Here is a 17,924-nt window from a genome sequence, read left to right as displayed (position 1 = left end):
AGCCTGGCATGGGGGCGGGGCTCAAGTCCGGGTGTGCCCTAACAGGGAGCGCCGGAGGCCACTACCCCGAGACTCTCTCTGCTGTCAGAACAAGAAAGAAAGTTGGCTGGAGAGTCTTCGGTGAGGGGGTGCGGCACCCCACAGAGCAGGCGCGCACGAGGGCCTGTGGCTGCAGCCTTGTGTCTGCCCAAAGGGTGGAGGGAGGGGAGGCAAGGTCCCAGAGCCCTGCTGTGCGGGCTGTGGTGACTTTGTGTCGCCCTGTCCCAAAGCCGGCCTTCCCACCATGTCCGGAGACCCCAGGCTTCCTGGTGCTGCTGTTGTGCTGGCCGCCGAACCCCCAGACATGGACACACTGAGGGTGCCGGACTACTTCGGGCTGAGTAAGCTTGGCACAGACCAGGGAAAGCTGCCGGGGGGTGGGGCCAGGGGGTGGGTGGCCTCCAGATGTGGACATTTGGTTGACCGCAGAAGCTGTCCCTGAAGGAGGGAGAGCGGAGGTCAGGAGGCGTGGAGACAGGTGGAGAGCAGGGCCCGGTGTGTCCCCAGCGCCTCATTCCCTCTGGCGGGGGCTCTTGCACTGCTCCCTTGTCACTGAAGTCCTGGGCTAGCAGACCTCTGGGTCCAGAGGGGAGGGGCCCAGGCAAGACTGCTCAGCAGGGCGTTCACCCCTCCCTCTCCCTCTTCCTCCTCCTGCTAGGCTCTTTGATTAAGCCAAGCGGGCTCCCACGGTCCGTGTCCGTTTCAGCTTCACCAGGTATGTGGTCCCCAAGGCAGGGCCTTCGGGGCCCATACCTGTAACCGAATCGGGGGTTTCATATGCTGGGGCCACATTCATGACGAGGCCCCCTCACGGACCAGCTAGACCCTCTGCCCTCTCCGTTTCAGAAGCCCCCCTGCAAAGGCCCTTCTGGGTGGAGGGTTGTGTGCAGGCGCTTGGGGGATGTGGCGGCTGAAAGGCTCTGGGTGCTGTGTCCCTGCGCTCAGTCCTCTCTGTCGGCTTGACGCATAGTTCACAGGGACATGTGGGCCCTGAGGATGACGCCCCGCCCAGCCCACAGCCCTGGGTGGGGAAAGCCTGGGCACCGCTGTGAACCTGTGGCTCTGAAGAGGGTCCCTTGCTCCCTCCTCCCCTCCCCTGAGGATGGAGCTGCCTCATCTTAGAGCCCCTTTCCTCTTGAAACAGGCGCAGAAGCCCCGACCCCAGGTAAGTTGCTGCCCGCCCCCCGGCACCCCAGCCCACCCTGATGCCCAGCCTACTCCACTGCCCCAGGACCCTGGCACCTGCTCCCCCAGCCCCCCTGCAGGCTCCTGACGCCATCCTGCCACTGCCCGGGCAGAGTGTGCACCCACTCTGCGTGGACCTCAAGCACGCCCAGGGACCTGTGCACCTGCTGTCCGACCCTGACCAAGGTGAGCCCTGCTCCCCAAGGGAGATAAGCAGGCAGGTGGACGCCCGCTGCCTGGCCTGTCCCAGCCCTCTGAGCACGTCCTCCCAGCCACCCCTGGCACGCCCACACCCACACTCACTCACACACCCACCCCCCAGATTGCTCCCTGGTGCTCCTGGTCCAGGTCCCTGGCCTGGCCACTGCAGGGCCACTGGCCACCCATGAGTGGACCCCCTACACTCTGGGGAGCAGGGCAGGCACAGACCTGGGTGCCCATGAGCACAGTGACCGGTGGGCAGCGCCTAGAGGGCCACGGAAGAGGCAGGAGTTGCCTGAGGGTCCGGGGAGCTGAGTGAGGGCACACGGCTCATTGGCGGGCAAGTGGGAGACTCTGAAGCAGGTGGGAGGGGAAGGGGGAGGGGATAGGATATACAGGGGAGCATTGAGGGCCTGCAGAAGCCCCAAAAGTTGCTGGTGGGATGCAGAGGGTGCAAGGGCAGGGTCATGGTGGGAGGGGGCATGCTGCCAGGCCCCTGGGAAGCGCCCCCCACCCCAGATCTAGCTGAGGTGAGCGGACAGACGTGGGGACACCCCACACACATCTGCAGCATCAGTGAAGCCCACTGCTCCCTCCTGCCTGCCGAGCCTGTTTGGTGCCCACTCAGTCTCCATTGGCACAGGAATCTGTTTGCTCCCAGGGCAGGGCAAGGACCACTGGCATCTAGGCCGGCACCAAGCCCAGGACAGGGGTCACTGGAAGGTTCATAGACTTGAGAGGACCTCCCTCTCAGAGGGCTCCTTGGGAGGGGGAGACTCCAGAAGCGTTGCCACAGGGGACTTGAGGGGCCCAGCACTCAAAAGGAGACCAGGAGATGCTGGTGGGGGACCCCGAGGAAGGCCTGCTCTGGCCGGCTGACAGCGTGACACCCGTCCCTGGCGGACAGGGTCAGGGGAGACTTCCTGTTTGGGTCAGTGCTGGTGCTGCGGACGGGGGCCATAGCCGGGCTTCTCTGGGCCTGCTTCTCCCAGGGCTGGAAGTGACCGGTCAGTTTGAGAAGACACATTTCTCGTGGATCGAAGTGACCTTCAAGAACCCCAAGGTGTGTGTCCATGTGTCCCCTGAGCACGTCATGGTGACCCGGGACCAAGGAAGCTCTGCCCACCAGTGGAAGAAAACGCTGTTCACGACGATGCCCGGGTAAGGCCCAGGCCGGGACACTGGCTGGGTGACCTCTGACTACATCGCTGGCCTGAGGCCTTGGACCTGGGGGGCAGGGGGGGCTGCACTACAGGAAGCATGACTCCCATGGAACCCGGCACAGTGTGGTCCCTCCAGCGGCACTCTGTTTGACCAGCACCTGCCCGTCTGAGAAAGAGGAATGGGTCGGGGGCAGGATGGAGGTCCCAGCGGAGAGCAGGGGGTACAGCACCCACTGGCCTGCTTGCCTCACAGAGGAGGGTGGGTGGGGGTGGGGGTTGGTTTCCTGAACCTGCGTTTGAAGCTCAGCGGACACGTCTGCCTGGCTTGAAATCCTGGGGTCTGGGCTGATGCGGGCAGATGACAGCCCCTCGGGCACAGCCTTCCAGAGGCGGCTCTCTGGCTCCGGGAGTCACTGGGGTTCTCAGGAGAGGGGCTTGGCCGGCCACTCCCAGCTCTGGGCGGTGGCGCATCCCTTCCTGTCCAAGTCAGGAGGGCCCAGTGCCTCCACCAGGAAACTCCTCCCGCTTCACCCATGAGCCTCCCGCAGCCTCGGGTCATCTGAGGAGAGCGTCGGAAAAGTGGCCATCCTCGGACTGTCTGCTCACACCCATGGGTGGAGAGGCCCTCTGGTGTTTCCTTGGCTTTCAGGAACCTCAGGAGACACCCGTGAAGAAAAGCAGGCCCCGCCACTGGACAGGCCCGTGGCCACAGCAGAGTCTGCCAAGGGCAAGCCCATGTGGACAGCCCCCGAGGGGCAGCCTGGCACTCGACAGGCAGCTCCACCATTGCTGGGACCTGGGGCCGTGACAGCATGTCAGCGTCTCTGAAAGTCGCCCTTGACACAAAGTCACTGTGCTCTGGGAGTGAGGGAGCCTGGTGGCACCATAGGCTGTGAACTGGGAACCGCAAGGCCAGCAGTTCGAACCCACCAGCCAGCCGCTCCGTGGGAGAAAGACGAGGCTCTATGCTCCCGTGGAGAGTCAGCCTCGGAGACCCACAGGGGCGGCTCTGCCCTGGCCTGTGAGGTCGCCATGAGTCGGCGCCAACTGATGGCAGGGAGTTTGAATGTCGTCGTGTAACAACACAAAAAGCAGCCGTGTCAATGAGCAGCAAACTCCCGCTGAGAAGGCAAAGGGGTACAACCGCTTACAAACAACACAGCGTAAACAGACCTCCCGTGTGACCCACGAGGAAACAGGCCCAGGGACAGAGCAGCTGCTCCTGCCTGCCTGCCCTGTGAACTCCCGAGACCCCCGGAGAGCCCCTCAAGGTCCGGCCCAGCCAGACTGCCCAGGTTCTGACAGATAGCTCACAGCCTCCGCAGACCCCACCTTCCTGCTCAGGACACTGGCTTTGTCCACAGGCTCAAGATGACCATGGATAGGACCGGCCTCCTGCTGCTCACCAGTCCCAACAAAGTGACCCTCGGGCTGATGTCCTGGGAGGGCCCTGGGGCAGGCCTCCGGCTCCTTCTGCGGGACACCGACCGCTTCTCCAGCCACGTCAGCGGGACCCTCGGTACGCCGCCCATGGTCCGGTCAGGGGGCCTCCTTAGGGGCGGCCAGGCAGTGCCCCCTCATCTCTGCCTCTCTTGGCCCATCTCTGGCTTGGGTCTTGCTGACGCAGCCTTTGTGTCCCAGGCCAATTCTACCAGAACGTGCTCTGGAAGCCCGAAGCTGCCGAGGACGGCAAGGGAACACTGACCGTCCAGGGGACTGACCACCCTGCCACCAGGTGACACCCCTCACATGCCCGTCTCAGTGCTCAGTGACCGCCCTGGAAACACTACCCAGAGTTCCCCGGGGCATGCTGGGAGCACAGGAGCCCCGTAACTCTTAAAGCCTTTGACCTGTGGGGTCCCCCGGGTGATGAGTCCCTGTCAGCACGTCAGAAAGGGATTCTAGGGGAGCCCAAGAGACCACCACCACCCCGCACCCCAACCCTGCTGTCCTGCTTTCTTGCCACCATGCCTGAGAGCTGCGATCTGTCTGTCCCAGGGAGCTCAAGCTGGACTACCAACAGGGGCCTCCAGGAGCCGAGATGTCCTGCTGGTCTGTGGTGCTGTAGCCCGGAGTGGAGGAGCCAGGCCCCACCCACAGCCCATCCTGCCCCTGGGAGCCAGGGGTCATCACCGGCCACCTAGCAGACAGTGTCAGGGGTTTCCCCCTGCGGCCACAGGGCCCCCTGTGGGCCTACACTGCGATGAGGAGGGTTCCCAAGAGTCGTAAATAAATAAAAAACATAGTGTGAGCCCAGGATGTGGCGCGTTCCTCAGCCTCAGACCCCACCTGGGCGTTTGGCACAGTGGAGTCAGACCCTCAGCCACCCCCCACCCCCAGGACCCACGGCATGCAGAGCGACGGCGGGCCTTGTCCGGTCTCTTCACGTTGCAAACGGGAGTTAATGTGTCGGGGACTAAAGCCCCGTTTAAAACCCTGCGCCGGCCCCAGTCAGGGCAAGGGCTGGAGAACCCGCAGGGACGAAGCCCCGGTTGGCAACAAGCAGTCGGAGTCAAGAGAGAGAGAGAAGTGGGTGGAGGCTCCGGACCTGTGGAGGGGGCTTTGCTCCTCGTGAGCTGAACTCAGATCTCACGATGGCACCTCGCTTGTGCCCAGGTGCAGGCCTGTCCCGCAAAGGGAGGCCCGCTTGCGCCCTGCCACGCCCGGGCCACTCACGGCCACCTGGAGGACAGGGTAGAGCTGCTGCCTGGAGTTTCCCAGGCCGTGGCTCTTCACGGGAGCAGACGGCCTTGTATTTCTCCCAAGGAGCAGCTGGTCGGTTTGAACTGCCCTCCTTGGGGTGAGCAGTCTGGTGCCCAATCCAGGGGCATTCTGGGGCTCCTTAGCCCAACTCTTTGCAAAGGACAGTGAGCCAAGACCCCGTTCCCCGGAGGAAAGCAAGGGCCCGTCCCAAGAGCAGCTCCTCTGGTGGCAGGGAGCCAGGACCCCCAAGCTCTACACCTTGTGCTGTTGGGTCTCCCATCCATGCCCCAAGGATTCCACCCAGTCCCTGCACAGACACAGCATCTTGTTTGAAAGTATCTTAATCCACCTCCTTCTAGAAACAGGACATGCGTCTGTGGCTTACAGATGAACAGCACAGAGCATAAAAGCAACACCAGGAATCCAATCGGAAAAGAAAAGAGCCAACCAACAGGACAGGTGAATCAGAGACAAGGGGGGCGGGGGTCAGAGAACCTGCAGTCAGGAGCGAGCGTGGGCAGAGCTGAGCTTCCTGGCTGCCAGGGCAAAGCAGGAAATGAAGGCGTTGAACTTGCTCAGCAAACCAAATCATGAGGGAGCACAGACCTTCACTGAGTGCGTCTTTCCAGAAGGTTCCAGGGCGGTCTGGCGGGAGGGCTCGCCAGCCGCAGGTTGGCCAAGTGGCAGACACCCTCTCCGTCAGCCCAGCTGGCTGCAGGGTGCCTGCCTCAGGGGGGCGGCCCTTTGTGAAGGGTGCTCTGAGATGGGGCTGCAGTCTGGGGCGCTGCCAGACTTCCTGGGCCCAGCCTGGTGAGGCGGTGTCCGCCCTAAGCTCACCCTCGGGGGCACGACCCCCTGAACTGGGCTGGTGGAGGGGTCACCAGTGGCTTTCTGGCCCAGCCAGCACCCGCAGGGCAAGGTTCTCTGTGGACCCTGGACAGCCGAGCCCTGCCCTTCTCCAGGCGAATCGGCCCTGGGGGCCGGGCCGAGCCGGGACGTGGGTCCCTGGACATGCGGAGAAACAGTGTCGCCCTGGGAGCGATGCGTTGTCCCAGAGCCCAGGGCCTGGGGAGCCCCGGGAAGGGTTTCTGGAGTGGTGTGGCTGGAGTTGATTTCTTGTGTGTGTGTGATTGTTGACTTACAAGCATTGTAATCCGGCCCAAACCAACCCTCTGCTGTGAGTTGACTCTGACTCACTGTGGCCCCACAGTGACCCCATAGGACCCGCCCCTAGGGGTCTCCAAGGCTGTACTCTCTCAGGGGGCAGACGCCCAGCTTCCTCCCAGGGCTTCGAACCTACGGACTCTGGGTAACAGCCAAGTGCAGAGTAGCTGCTGAACTACTTGAATAACGAGCTAATTTTTGAACACGGATTGTGCGGTAGGTGAACGTTGATCCCATGCAAGTCATTCCATCCACAGCCCTGGCTGCTGGCCCCACAGGGTGTCAGTGCGCTTGCCAGTCCACCCTGCCTGGCCTGGCCCTGTGCTCTTGCCCTCTCTGCTATGGAGCACGCGCTCCCGGGGGTCCCTGTCTTTGCCTGTTTTAAGGCGCACGTTCCTCACGGGTGTTGGGGAGCCGGTTTCACTTCCACTGCAGCTGAGTTTTGAAGGAAGAGAAGTCCGTCTGGCGGAAAGGAGAGCCAGGGCTCCAAGCAGGGTACCGCCAGTGTGTCCAGACCTGCAACCAAGACACAGCGTGCAGAGTTAGGGAAGGTGCTGGGGCCGTCCTGTGAGGCCAGGTGGCAGGAGGGGATGGTCGGGGGTGGGGCCAGGCCTAGCCAGGCCAGGGGGGGCTGTTTCTCCCTGGCTGTGAAGCAGGCCTCTCCCCGGGAAGCCTCAGAGGTGGTCAGCAGGGACAGGCTGACGTGGAATTCGAACCAAGATAGAGTCTGTCTGGGTCTGACCGTGTGGTGGGTCTCCCCCTCTAGATGCTGCGGAGAGAAGGCAGAACGGTGAGCGGAACCCCTCCCTCTCCTCTCCTCCTTCCCCCCCCTCCCCCCCACCTCCTCTTCCCCTGACCTGCCAGCCTGGGCACTGGGCAAAGATGAGCACCCTTGGGAGGGGTGGCAACGAGCCACACTGTGCACGCGCACACCCAGGGGCCGGCTCGTTCTCCCCAGTGTTTGCGTGAAACTTGACGCTCACGATGGCGCTCAGAACGCTGGGGCTCCTCCACTGTCTCTGCCCTCCCCCTGGGATGGCAAGCCAGCCTTTTCTACCCTGTCCACCTCCCAGGCCTGCCGGCCAGCCAGGAAGTACACCAAACTCACCTGGGGCTGTGGGGAGCTCACTAGGGGAATATCATGTACCCCCCTTCCCTAGGCTAGTAATCGCTCCAGTTTCCCCAGCAGCCGCCCACCCGAGATCTCCCTGAGAGCAAACATTTCTTCCAGCCCCCCCTCCAGCCCCCCAGACCAGCGTGGGCCCCGGAAATCCCTGGTTACGGCCCCAGCGGGTGGGAGCTGGGACAACAGCCTACGGGATCGGATCGGGATCTCGGCTGAAGCCACCCCTCTGGGCTTCTTAGCACCTCCCAGTCTGATCCTGAGCTCCTCCAGCCTTCTCATGTGCCCTGCGCTGCCCCCACCCACCCACTGCTTCCTTCCAGGGGCACCCTCTATTGAGCTGTGTGCTCCAGATCCTGGCCTGGAGTAGATGCTGTGTTTATCCGCTAGATGAGTGGCTGGATGATTGGTTGGTTTGATGGATGGATGGTTGGGTGGAAGGATGGATGGGTAGTGTGTTAGTCTGGGTAGACTAGAGAAACAAATCCATAGAGACACTCGTGTGTAAAAAAGAGTTTTATATACAAGAACAGTTTATATTGAGAAAATATACCAGCCCAGTCCAGATCAAGTCCATAAGTCCGATATTAGCCCATATGTCCAATACCAATCTGTAAAGTCCTCTTCAGACTCACGAAGCACATGCAATGACGCCGAATGCAGGAAGGTCACAGGCCAGTGGGTGGGAAGTCTTGTGGATCCAGTGTAGGTAGAAGCATCTCAGCGCTGGCAGGGGTTTCCACGTGGTTCCTTCAGCTCAGGACACTAGCTTGGTTCCATGTGTCTTGTCAGCTGAAATGTCTCTCTGGGAGTGAGCTGAGAGAGTGTCTCCTGCCTCCAAGAAGGAAATACCGGCATTCCCAGAATCCTCAGGGGACGGCCATGCCCAAACGAAGGCCTCATTGGCTATAACCCCTTCACTCTTAATCCTCTCAAGTTCCAAATTCCAAATTGACACCAGATTATGTAACTACCTGGATGGATGGATTACTGGCTGGTTTGATGGATGATTGGGTGGATGGATGGGTAGATGGATGGATGGATGTTGGATGGATAGATGATTGGATGAATGGATGGATGGATGTGGGGGAAGGTATGAGAGGGGTTGGATGCCACGGCAGGAAGAGATAGAGCAAATAGGAATGTCTGCTTCTATAGGAGACAGAATCAACCATTTGCTCACTTTAAGGCAGCACAGATTTAAGGGGAGAATCTGTGGGAAAAGATAGTTAATACAGGAAAATGTGCTTGGACTCTATCTCTGACTTTCCAAAGTGGCGGCTTTCCTGCTGTGGAACACTAGCTTTCCAGATTCCCTCTGTACTAGTCAGGGAATATGTCCCAGTCATATTTCCCTCAGTGTTAGTTTCCCACATTTCCCCCTTCTGTATTATGTTTAAAATTTAATAGAGTCATAAAGGCAACATGGTTTCGTTTCATATCTCTTAGTTTTCTATAGAAGCAGCACGAGACTGTGAGCATCAAAATTATGATGATAAACAGAACAATCAGACTGGAACTTAAGCTGTGTGAAATGCTTTGAACCCAAGCGCGTGGGGTAAACCCTCCATGCCATCCAGCAATTGTTTAACCCTATCAGAGCCAGGGACGCCTCGAGTCTGTCTTTGAATGTGTAGAAAATATCCTTTTTAGCTGATCAACATCTAGCAAAATGTTTCCCTTAAGCCCTTGCAAATGTTTTCTAATCAAATCCCAATCAAGTAAGGTTACATTATATAGGTAAGCGGTTACACAGAAATCGGTTTTAGTGTGGGGGGAGGTCAGATGCGCAGGCATTCCCCCCCCTGAGGGCGATCAGTTGCCAGACTGCACTGGGCCTGCTCCCTGCTATTGGAGACAATGGACTACTTCTCTCTGAAGCTTGGGACCATTAGCTTGGTTCCTGTAGAAGGGGTTTGCACCCTACTGATAATGGTTCCTATGGAGACCCAGAGACCACCCCCTAGACCACCCTCTCATTACTGGGTACCCTATAGTGTAACCCCTCCCTGTGAAGTATGTCTCTGCCTGTAATTAGTGGGCTGGCATGCCCCCAAAAGATACATAGGCGTGAGTCAGCAATATAGAGCTCTTGGACTGGACCTCTCTGACTCTGAGCTCCTTGCTGCTCACTCCCTGGTCACTCCCCTCTCCCTTGTTCCCTTGCCCTCCTTCCCTTCCCCCGCTCTCCACATGGACCACCAAGCTGGGCTGAGGGAGCAATGTTACCATGTAATGTGTCTGACTGTATTATTGTAATATCTCTCATGCTCTCGATGACTCTAATATAATACATATATATCTCAGCTGTACAATTGTGCATTACTGAACCCAGAAGTAGTATTACTGAACCAGTGAGTTCTAGCAGTGGGTGGGGCTGGCACCCCACTCCACCGCGCCATTTTTTAATTTAATACTACATTTTAGCACTCTAGTTACATTTTAGGGTTTACTGATGTTGCAAGTCTATACTTTGATCTCCAGCCACTGGACAGTTTGCTGCAGCTCCGCTGCTTTGCCTCCCCCCTTCATCATCCACCTTTGCCCGAGTGGCCCAGAGCCGATGTGAGTCCACTTGCCGCTTCTGCACAAAGTGTTCAGTTTGGGTTTGTTTTTTTAACTACTTTTAGCAGGGGCTCTTACATCTCTTATCACAATTCATATGTTCCTCTAATGTGTCAAGTACATTTGCACATATGCGTCATCATCATTTTCAAAGTATTCTCTTCCCACTTGAGCCCCTGATATCAGCTCCCCATTTCTTCCCCCTCCCTCCCCGCCTACCCTCCCTCACAAACCCTTGATAAGTTATAGATTATTTTTTCCATATCTTGCATAGTCCTTGGTCGCCCCTCACCTACTTTTCCATAATTCGTCCCCCAGGAGGAGTTTCTAGATTGATCCTTGTGATCGATTCCCCCTCTCGTCCCCACCCTCCCCTAAGACTCCTGGTATCTCTACTCTCCTTGTTGGACCTGATGGGTTTATCTATCCTGGATTCCCCATGTTTCAGGCTCTATCTGTAGCAGTGTGCATGCTCTTGTCTACTCTGACTTGTACAATTGATGTCATGATAGTGGGATGAAGGATGCACCAAAGAGCTAGAGGAAAGTTGTGTGTTTCGTCAGTGTTATACTTCACCCTGACTGCTCATCTCTTCCCTGTGACCCCTCTGTGAGAGGATGTCCAGTTGTCTACAGATGGGCATTGGGTCTCCACTCCTAGCCCCTCCCCCCCACATTCACATTGAGTATGGTTTTATTCTGGATCTTAGAGCCTGATACCTGATCCCATCAACACCTCATGATCACACAGGCTGTTGTGCTTCTATCATGTGGGCTTTGTTGCTTCTCAGCTAGATGGCCGCTTGTTTATCTTCAAGCCTTTAAGACCCCAGATGCTATATCTTTTGATAGCCAAGCACCATCAGCTTTCTTCACCACATTTGCTTATGCACCCATTTTGTCTTCAGCAATCATGTCGGGAAGGTGAGCATCACAGAATGCTGGATGTTAGAACAAAGTGTTCTTGTGTTAAGAGAGTACTTGAGTCGAGGCCCAATGTCCATCTGCAACCTTAATTCTTAACATATAGATGTGAGTACATAGTTCTATTCCCCTCTCATTATATATATTTTTACATATGTACATGCTTGTATTTAGACCTCTATAAATGTCCTTTGCCTCCTGGTTCTTTCCTCTATTTTCTTTTACTTTCCTCTTGTCCCACCATCATGTTCGGCCTTCATTCAAGTTTAGTAATTCCTCGTTGCTACATTGCCCTTGAGTAAGCCCCACTAGGCATCCTACACCCTTCTCTCCATTGATTTTAGTTCACTTGTTGTTCCCTTGTCCCTGGGTTGGTTCCACCCCTCCTCCTCTTTTCTCCCACCTCCCCTTCTCCCTTATCCTCCCAGGACCAGTTGTCTCGTTGTTTTCATCTCTGAGGTATTTGTCCCGCCTATCTTATCTAGACATACAGATACATTACTAAGTGCAAAAACCAGGCAAAGCCAAATAAAACAGCAAAGGAAGTCAAAACCAACAAAACAATAACAACAACAGCAGAAAGCAAGAACAAAATAACAATAACAAAAGAAAGCCACTGACAAAAATGGAAAAGCCTATAAATAGTTCAAGGTCTGTTTGTTGGCCTTTACCAGTGTTTTCCAGTCGAGTCTGATGGGTGCCACACTCGGTCTCCAAAGTCTATTTCTGGTATTCCCCGGGGGTCTCATCACTCCGCTCCCCCTGCTGCTCTGCTGCATGCCCTCAGTGCCTCGCCCCAGCGTGCTGGCGCCAGACCGGGCACTGTTCCCAGCACTGTGTCTCCAGTGCTGTCCCCCGCAGAGCCATGGTTCAGTGAGGGAAAATGTTCAGTTTTGATGGACTCTTGTGGAGCTCCTCCAGTGATGGCAGCAGTGGTGGCAATTGCTGTAAGTCCGATTATAGCTGCGATTAACATTCCCACGAATCGGTGCGGTCTTTTCAGCATCTCCAACATCACTTGCATCAGGAAGGACGACTCGGGACTGCTCTCCCATCTGCGCTTCATCTCCACTGGGATCCACACCCCATCCTGCTTTTTAGGATGAGGATGCTGCCTTTCAAAAGGTTTATAAGTAGAGCACGGTTCATGTAAGTAACATTTATGGCAAGTGGCACTGCGCGCAGTTTCACTTAGGATGATGTGTCCTACAGCAAGCACACAAGGCAGCTTTACACACGAGACTGTGTATCGAGTCTCCTTCTTGTGAAAAGTATAAGTATAACAGACCTACTGGTGCCAGTAAAGCTTCCTGTGTAGCCTGTTAAAGGCTCTGTGGCAAGCGGTGATTTCCACAGGTCCCACTGTTCAGGGCCTGTCACAGGCTTCAGTAACCTGGGGCGGGGAGGCGCAAGGCCTCCTTCATGCCAGGCCATCAACTTTGACCTGGTAGTGGCAATGCCATCAGGGGTCTTTTGCCACTCACAATTACTGACATAATCACATGAGGTGGTGTTGGATTCCTCTGAGCAATTAGTTAGAAACTTTCCATGGGGGCCCCAATCAATGATAGTTACAGTGTCATTTCTTAACACCTTTCCATGTGGCCCCTGACATTTGAGCCATTTGAGCCTGTCAGTAACGACATGCCGGTAACTCATAACTTTACAGGTTTCCATGTCTCCTCTCCCCTCCACAGTAGTGGAGTTTTCATATTCTGCAAATGCGTCACCCATTATCATACGGAAGCCATAGCTGGTGTCATTAAAGACCAGCCAGTTATTCCAGGCCTGAGAGTTAACGGTTAAACAGCTAGGGCTGGCGCCCACACATAAAGACAGAGTTTCAAAACCCAGAGTGAAATGAAAACTTCTGCCTTCTTCATCGGGTTGTCTGGCTACTCCATTTCCCCAAGGCCCCGGTGTCCATACAGAGTCATTTACAAATATGACAGGGCCAGTCTGGGTCCACTCCACTATCACTAGTAGAGGGGCATGGGGGACTTAAGTCCATAGGAGTGATTGGCACTTACCTCGGTGGCGACAGATACAACGGCCACCCTTGCCAGGAGCACATTCCCACAGGTGCCGGTGTTGGCGGTGTTGCTCGTGCCTGCTGGTTCAGAGCTTTCATCTGTCTCCAGTTAGGGGGGTGAGTTGTCGAGTGTTTGGTACTGCGGAGTCTCTTACTCATGGAGAGGGCTGCCATCTCCTTGACTGGCACAGAGTCGGGATCAGAGTGGCTAGGCGGGGCCTTCCTTTTCCTTGCCCCTCTCAATCCGTGGGCGGACTCTTCTGAGGGGGATCCATCTGTTTTCCCCGCCATCTGAAAGAGTATAAGCATAGCCTCTACCCCTGGTCACCAGCAAGCCTGGTGTCCACCCCCACCCCCACCCCCATCGTCGTTCTTCCACCAGCTTTTCTCCAGGTCGGCTTTCCCTGTGGGGTGGGAAAGTGTTTCTCCGCCCTAGTTACATTGGAATCTTCTGGAAGTGAGAAGAAATTTAGCGTCATTCGGGCCAAGTGGAGTTCATTGTGTGCTGTCTCACCTTTCGTTTCCCCCTTCTGTTTAGACAATTGCATTCCCAGTGTGCCATGAGCCCGTTCAATGAGGGCTTGGCCTCGGGGTTGTAAGGGATCCCTGTTGTGTGATGAATATCCCAATCGTGACAGACACTGTGGAATCTCTTGCCAGTGTAGGCAGGGCCACTGTCTGTCTGTAAGTGTGTAGGAGTGCCCACAACAGCGAAACAGGGCAGCAAGTGGCTGATGACATATTTTGTGGGTTCTCCAGGCATGGCTGATGCTCACAGAAACCCTGAGAATGAGTCTATTGTGGCATGCACAGCCCGTGGGCGTCCACATGAGGGTATGTGAGTGACACCCATCTGCCACATGGCATTCGACTGGTCACCACGTGGGTTTACCCCGTGAGGGCCTTCTCTGAGTGAGGCGTGCTGGCAGTGAGGACACTCTGATGATCTGCCTAGCCTATGCCCATGTTAGGTGGTATCTATCCCTTAAGTTGGCAGCAGCCTCGAATTCCGATCCCAATAATTTCTGGCAGGGTGCCTGGAATGAGCTGAAATTTGTCTTGGCTGTTTAAATCTATCGAAGAGCTTCCCTTCCCCCCACCCGGCATTGTGATTGAGTGATGAGGCTGACTGGCCCCAGTGCACCTCCTGGTGCTGGGTTCAGCAGGGACAGAGTCTCAGGGCTCTGCTGGGTGGGGCTCAGAGCAGTCCTGCCACAGGTCTCTGGACTGGGAAGTGCTCACCAATGGGATTCCCTCAATGTTGAATCTCGAGTGACATTGGCTCACCCAGTGATCTCCCTTCTTGCAGCAAGGGCACAGTCCAGGGCCTCTGGCCCCCGGCCCAGGCCCTTCTTCTAGTCCTGGCCCCGTCCTCTCTTAGCTTCCCATTTGCTTGGTGCACACTGCCGGCATTCTTTCTGGAAATGACCACCTTCGCTAAGGGATGAAGCACTCACCTGTATTCATGTGTCCCTCCAGGCCTGCATGTCCTGAGATAATCGAGGAGCGAGCTCTGTTCCTTGAATGGATGTATGACAGATGGACACCATGGGTTCGCCTTCTCATATGCTAATGTAATAATGAGATTGTCCGAGCTGTTGACTGCCGCGTTTTTTTGCAAACTGCAGCCTGGACACAAACTCTACATAAGGCTCGTCATCCTTCTGCCTCACTGCCGTGTCACTGGGCCATCTGCCTCCTGACAGTATTATTGTTTCCATCACGTGTCTGTGAGCACACTTGTTTGGTGACCTGCAGTTGTGTTTCCACTGTGATGAAATGACCACTCCCCATAAGCTGATCTCTCCTTGTGATAGATTTTTCTGTTCCATCCACATTTTTTCTAGCCTGGGTTTGGGCTCCCACCAGATACGGCATTGCAAGCAATCCACTGCATTCCAATCCACGGGGATTAGACATCGAGCCTCCGCTAGGGATCTAATCATGCTGACTACAAAAGGGGAGCCTGGTCCGTAGCTCGCCACTGCCTGTTGGATGTCTTTTAGAATTTTTTTAAAAAAATCATTTTGGGGGGGGGCTTGTACAACACTTATCACAATCCATACAGGCATCCATTGTGTCAAGCACCTTTGTACATTTGTTGCCTCAACATTCTCAAAACATTTGCTTTCTACTTGAGCCCTTGGGAAGCTGCCATACTGCCATTCTTGATAGCCCTGAGGGTTGTCTGCATCTGGTGGCCTTTCTATTACATGCACAGGAAAAGCTAGTCTGGTCTCTAAGTCTCCGTCTTCTGCAGTACCTCTCTCAGCCTTTGAAAGCAAAGGTACTTTGTCATGCTTAGAACCTCCTCACCCTCATCTGCTCCCTTTGTTTTAAGGCTTCCTGGCCCCTCTGAGTTGCAGTCCTCAGGTGGGGCTGAGGCACGAGCCACTGCTAGGCCATCCTTTCAATCAGACCTAATTCCTTCAGTTTTTCTAAAACCTTCTCAACTATCTCCTACTCATTTTGGGTCACTTTCACCTGCGTGTGTAATGTCGGATAGTTGACTTCAGGCCTCTCCTGCTCTGTCTGTCGAGGCTGGAACACCATCTTAACTTGAGCCCACTGAGACCAGGTCTCCGGGGAGTACTCAGCCCTCTCTGTGTGCTTTCTTTAAGTTCCTACCTACTTCCTCAAGTTCCTAGATCTAAAGTTCCTTCCTCTGGGAACCATGGGTTATACTTTTTCACCACTTGTAGAAAACCTTGCGTCTTTTTTATTCATTACTGCTACCTTCTGTTTTTCAGTAAATGTGTGAGAGTAGTAGCATAAGTCTTAGGGTTACTTCCGTCTGCCCATTGTCCTCTTTAAGATATTATACTGCTATTCTTATTCCTTCTTACCTGCTAATCCCCACACCGGATCCTCACTTCACACAATTTCCCCGATTCACTCTACCGTCCCGTGGGGCCGTACAGTTGTTACACTGGGTACAACTCAAGAGTCCTTTTCCTACTGCCCCACGATGGACGCCATTTGTGGGGGAAGGTATGAGAGGGGTTGGATGCCGGGCGGGAAGAGAGAGCAAATAGGAATGTCTGCTTCTATAGGGGACAGAATCAACCATGTGCTCTCTTTAGGGCAGCACAGATTTAAGGGGGAAATCTGTGGAAAAAGATAGTTAACGCAGGAACATGTACTTGGACTCTATCTCTAACTTTCCAAAGTGGCAGCTTTCCTACCGTGGAATACTAGTTTTCCAGATTCCCTCTGTACTAATCAGGGAATAAGTCCCAGTCATATTACCCTCAGTGTTAGTTTCCCACAGATGGATGGATGGATGGATGGATGGATGGGTTGGTTTGATGGATGGATTGATGGATGGTGGATGGATGGATGGATGGATGGATGGATAATTGATTGGTTGGTTGGGTGAGTGGATGGATGGATGAATGGATGGGTGAATGACTGGTTGGTTTGATGGATAGGTGGATGGATGGATGGATGGTTGGTTGGATGGATGGATAGATGATTAGTTGGATGGTTGGATGATGGATGGATGGATGGTTGGTTGGATGGGTGGATAGATGATTAGTTGGATGGTTGGATGACGGATGGATGGATGGATGGATGGATGGATGGATGATTGGTTGGATGAATGGATGATTGATTGGTTGATTAGATGGATGGATAGTGAATGGGTAGATAGATGGCTGGTTGGATGGATGGATGGATGGATGGATGATTGGTTGGTTGGGTGAGTGGATGGATGGATGAATGGATGGATGAATGACTGGTTGGTTTGATGGATAGGTGGATGGATGGATGGTTGGTTGGATGATTGGTTGGTTGGATGGATGGTTGGATGGATGGATGGATGGATAATTGATTGGTTGGTTGGATAAGTGGATGGATGGATGGATGATTGATTGGATGAATGACTGGTTGGTTTGATGGTTCGATGACTGGTTGGTTTGATGGATGGGTGGATGGATGGATGGATGGATGGATGGATGGATGGATGGGGTATGGATGGATGATTGGTTGGATGGATGATTGGTTGGGTGGATGGGTGATTGGTTGGGTGGATGATTGGTTGGGTGGATGGGTGATTGGTTGGATGGATGATTGGTTGCTTGGTGAAATGGATGGTGGATGGGTGGATGATTGGTTGGATGGATGGATAGATGATTGGTTGGTTGATTGGATGGATGAGTAATTCATTGGATGGATGGATAATTGATTGGTTGGATGGTGGATGGGTAGATGGATAGTTGGTTGGATGGATGGCTGGATAGGTGCATGGGTGGGTAGATGGATGGATGGTTAGTTGGATGGATGGATGATTGGTTGGTTGGATGGGTGGTTAGGTGGGTGGGCGAATGGATGGTAAGATTTTGTGGGGATTGGTGTTTTGATGGGTGGATAGGTAGATTGTTGGATAGATAGTTGGATGGGTAGATAATTGGGAGTATGAAAGGATGGATGACATCTTCATCTAGCTGTGAGCTGTGTTTTCTCTAGAACACTCCTTGTTTCTGAGTCTTAGAAGGTCTTTTAAGCCTGAAGGTCCTAATAGGAGCTGCTAACTTATGGCTCCTCACTTGTCTTATGATCCTACTGAACTCTGCTATGCATTCAACCCTGTCCAGCTTCTGGGCACTCCTTTTCTCTAGACTCAAGTCTTTATTTTCCTTCCAAACGTTATCATACGCTTGGCTCCCCCAAGTGTTGCCCACCAAATCTTGACCTTCAGCTGTATATGTGAGGCCCAGGGCATAGCCTTCCTCGCAGCCATCCCCTCCCTCAAGTTTCCTCCATCCCCGCTGTGCCTCCCTTGGATGATGAGCTCTTACAGGCACGCAGGCTGGTGGCTGGCCGGC

General features: G+C 54.8%; 1 protein-coding gene across 1 annotated transcript in view; it reads left to right on the top strand.

Moving 5' to 3' along the window:
- The window catches only part of ITIH4 (inter-alpha-trypsin inhibitor heavy chain 4), a 13,569-nt gene extending 8,730 nt beyond the window's left edge, over window positions 1–4,839 (top strand). Inside the window, exons 15-23 of the mRNA XM_045297418.1 lie at window positions 46–120; window positions 270–380; window positions 698–754; window positions 1,184–1,204; window positions 1,294–1,410; window positions 2,418–2,586; window positions 3,953–4,107; window positions 4,230–4,323; window positions 4,587–4,839. Of these exons, the coding sequence (XP_045153353.1) occupies window positions 46–120; window positions 270–380; window positions 698–754; window positions 1,184–1,204; window positions 1,294–1,410; window positions 2,418–2,586; window positions 3,953–4,107; window positions 4,230–4,323; window positions 4,587–4,656 (869 nt within the window). The 3' untranslated portion in view covers window positions 4,657–4,839. The remainder of the gene's footprint in view (window positions 1–45; window positions 121–269; window positions 381–697; window positions 755–1,183; window positions 1,205–1,293; window positions 1,411–2,417; window positions 2,587–3,952; window positions 4,108–4,229; window positions 4,324–4,586) is intronic.
- Window positions 4,840–17,924: the final 13,085 nt, after the last annotated feature.

The sequence above is a fragment of the Echinops telfairi genome, unplaced genomic scaffold (assembly GCF_000313985.2).
Source record: "Echinops telfairi isolate 266 unplaced genomic scaffold, ASM31398v2 ScPeMD7_7420;HRSCAF=8458, whole genome shotgun sequence".
NCBI classification, from domain to species: Eukaryota; Metazoa; Chordata; class Mammalia; order Afrosoricida; family Tenrecidae; genus Echinops; species Echinops telfairi.
This window is presented reverse-complemented; position numbering and strand designations above follow the sequence as displayed.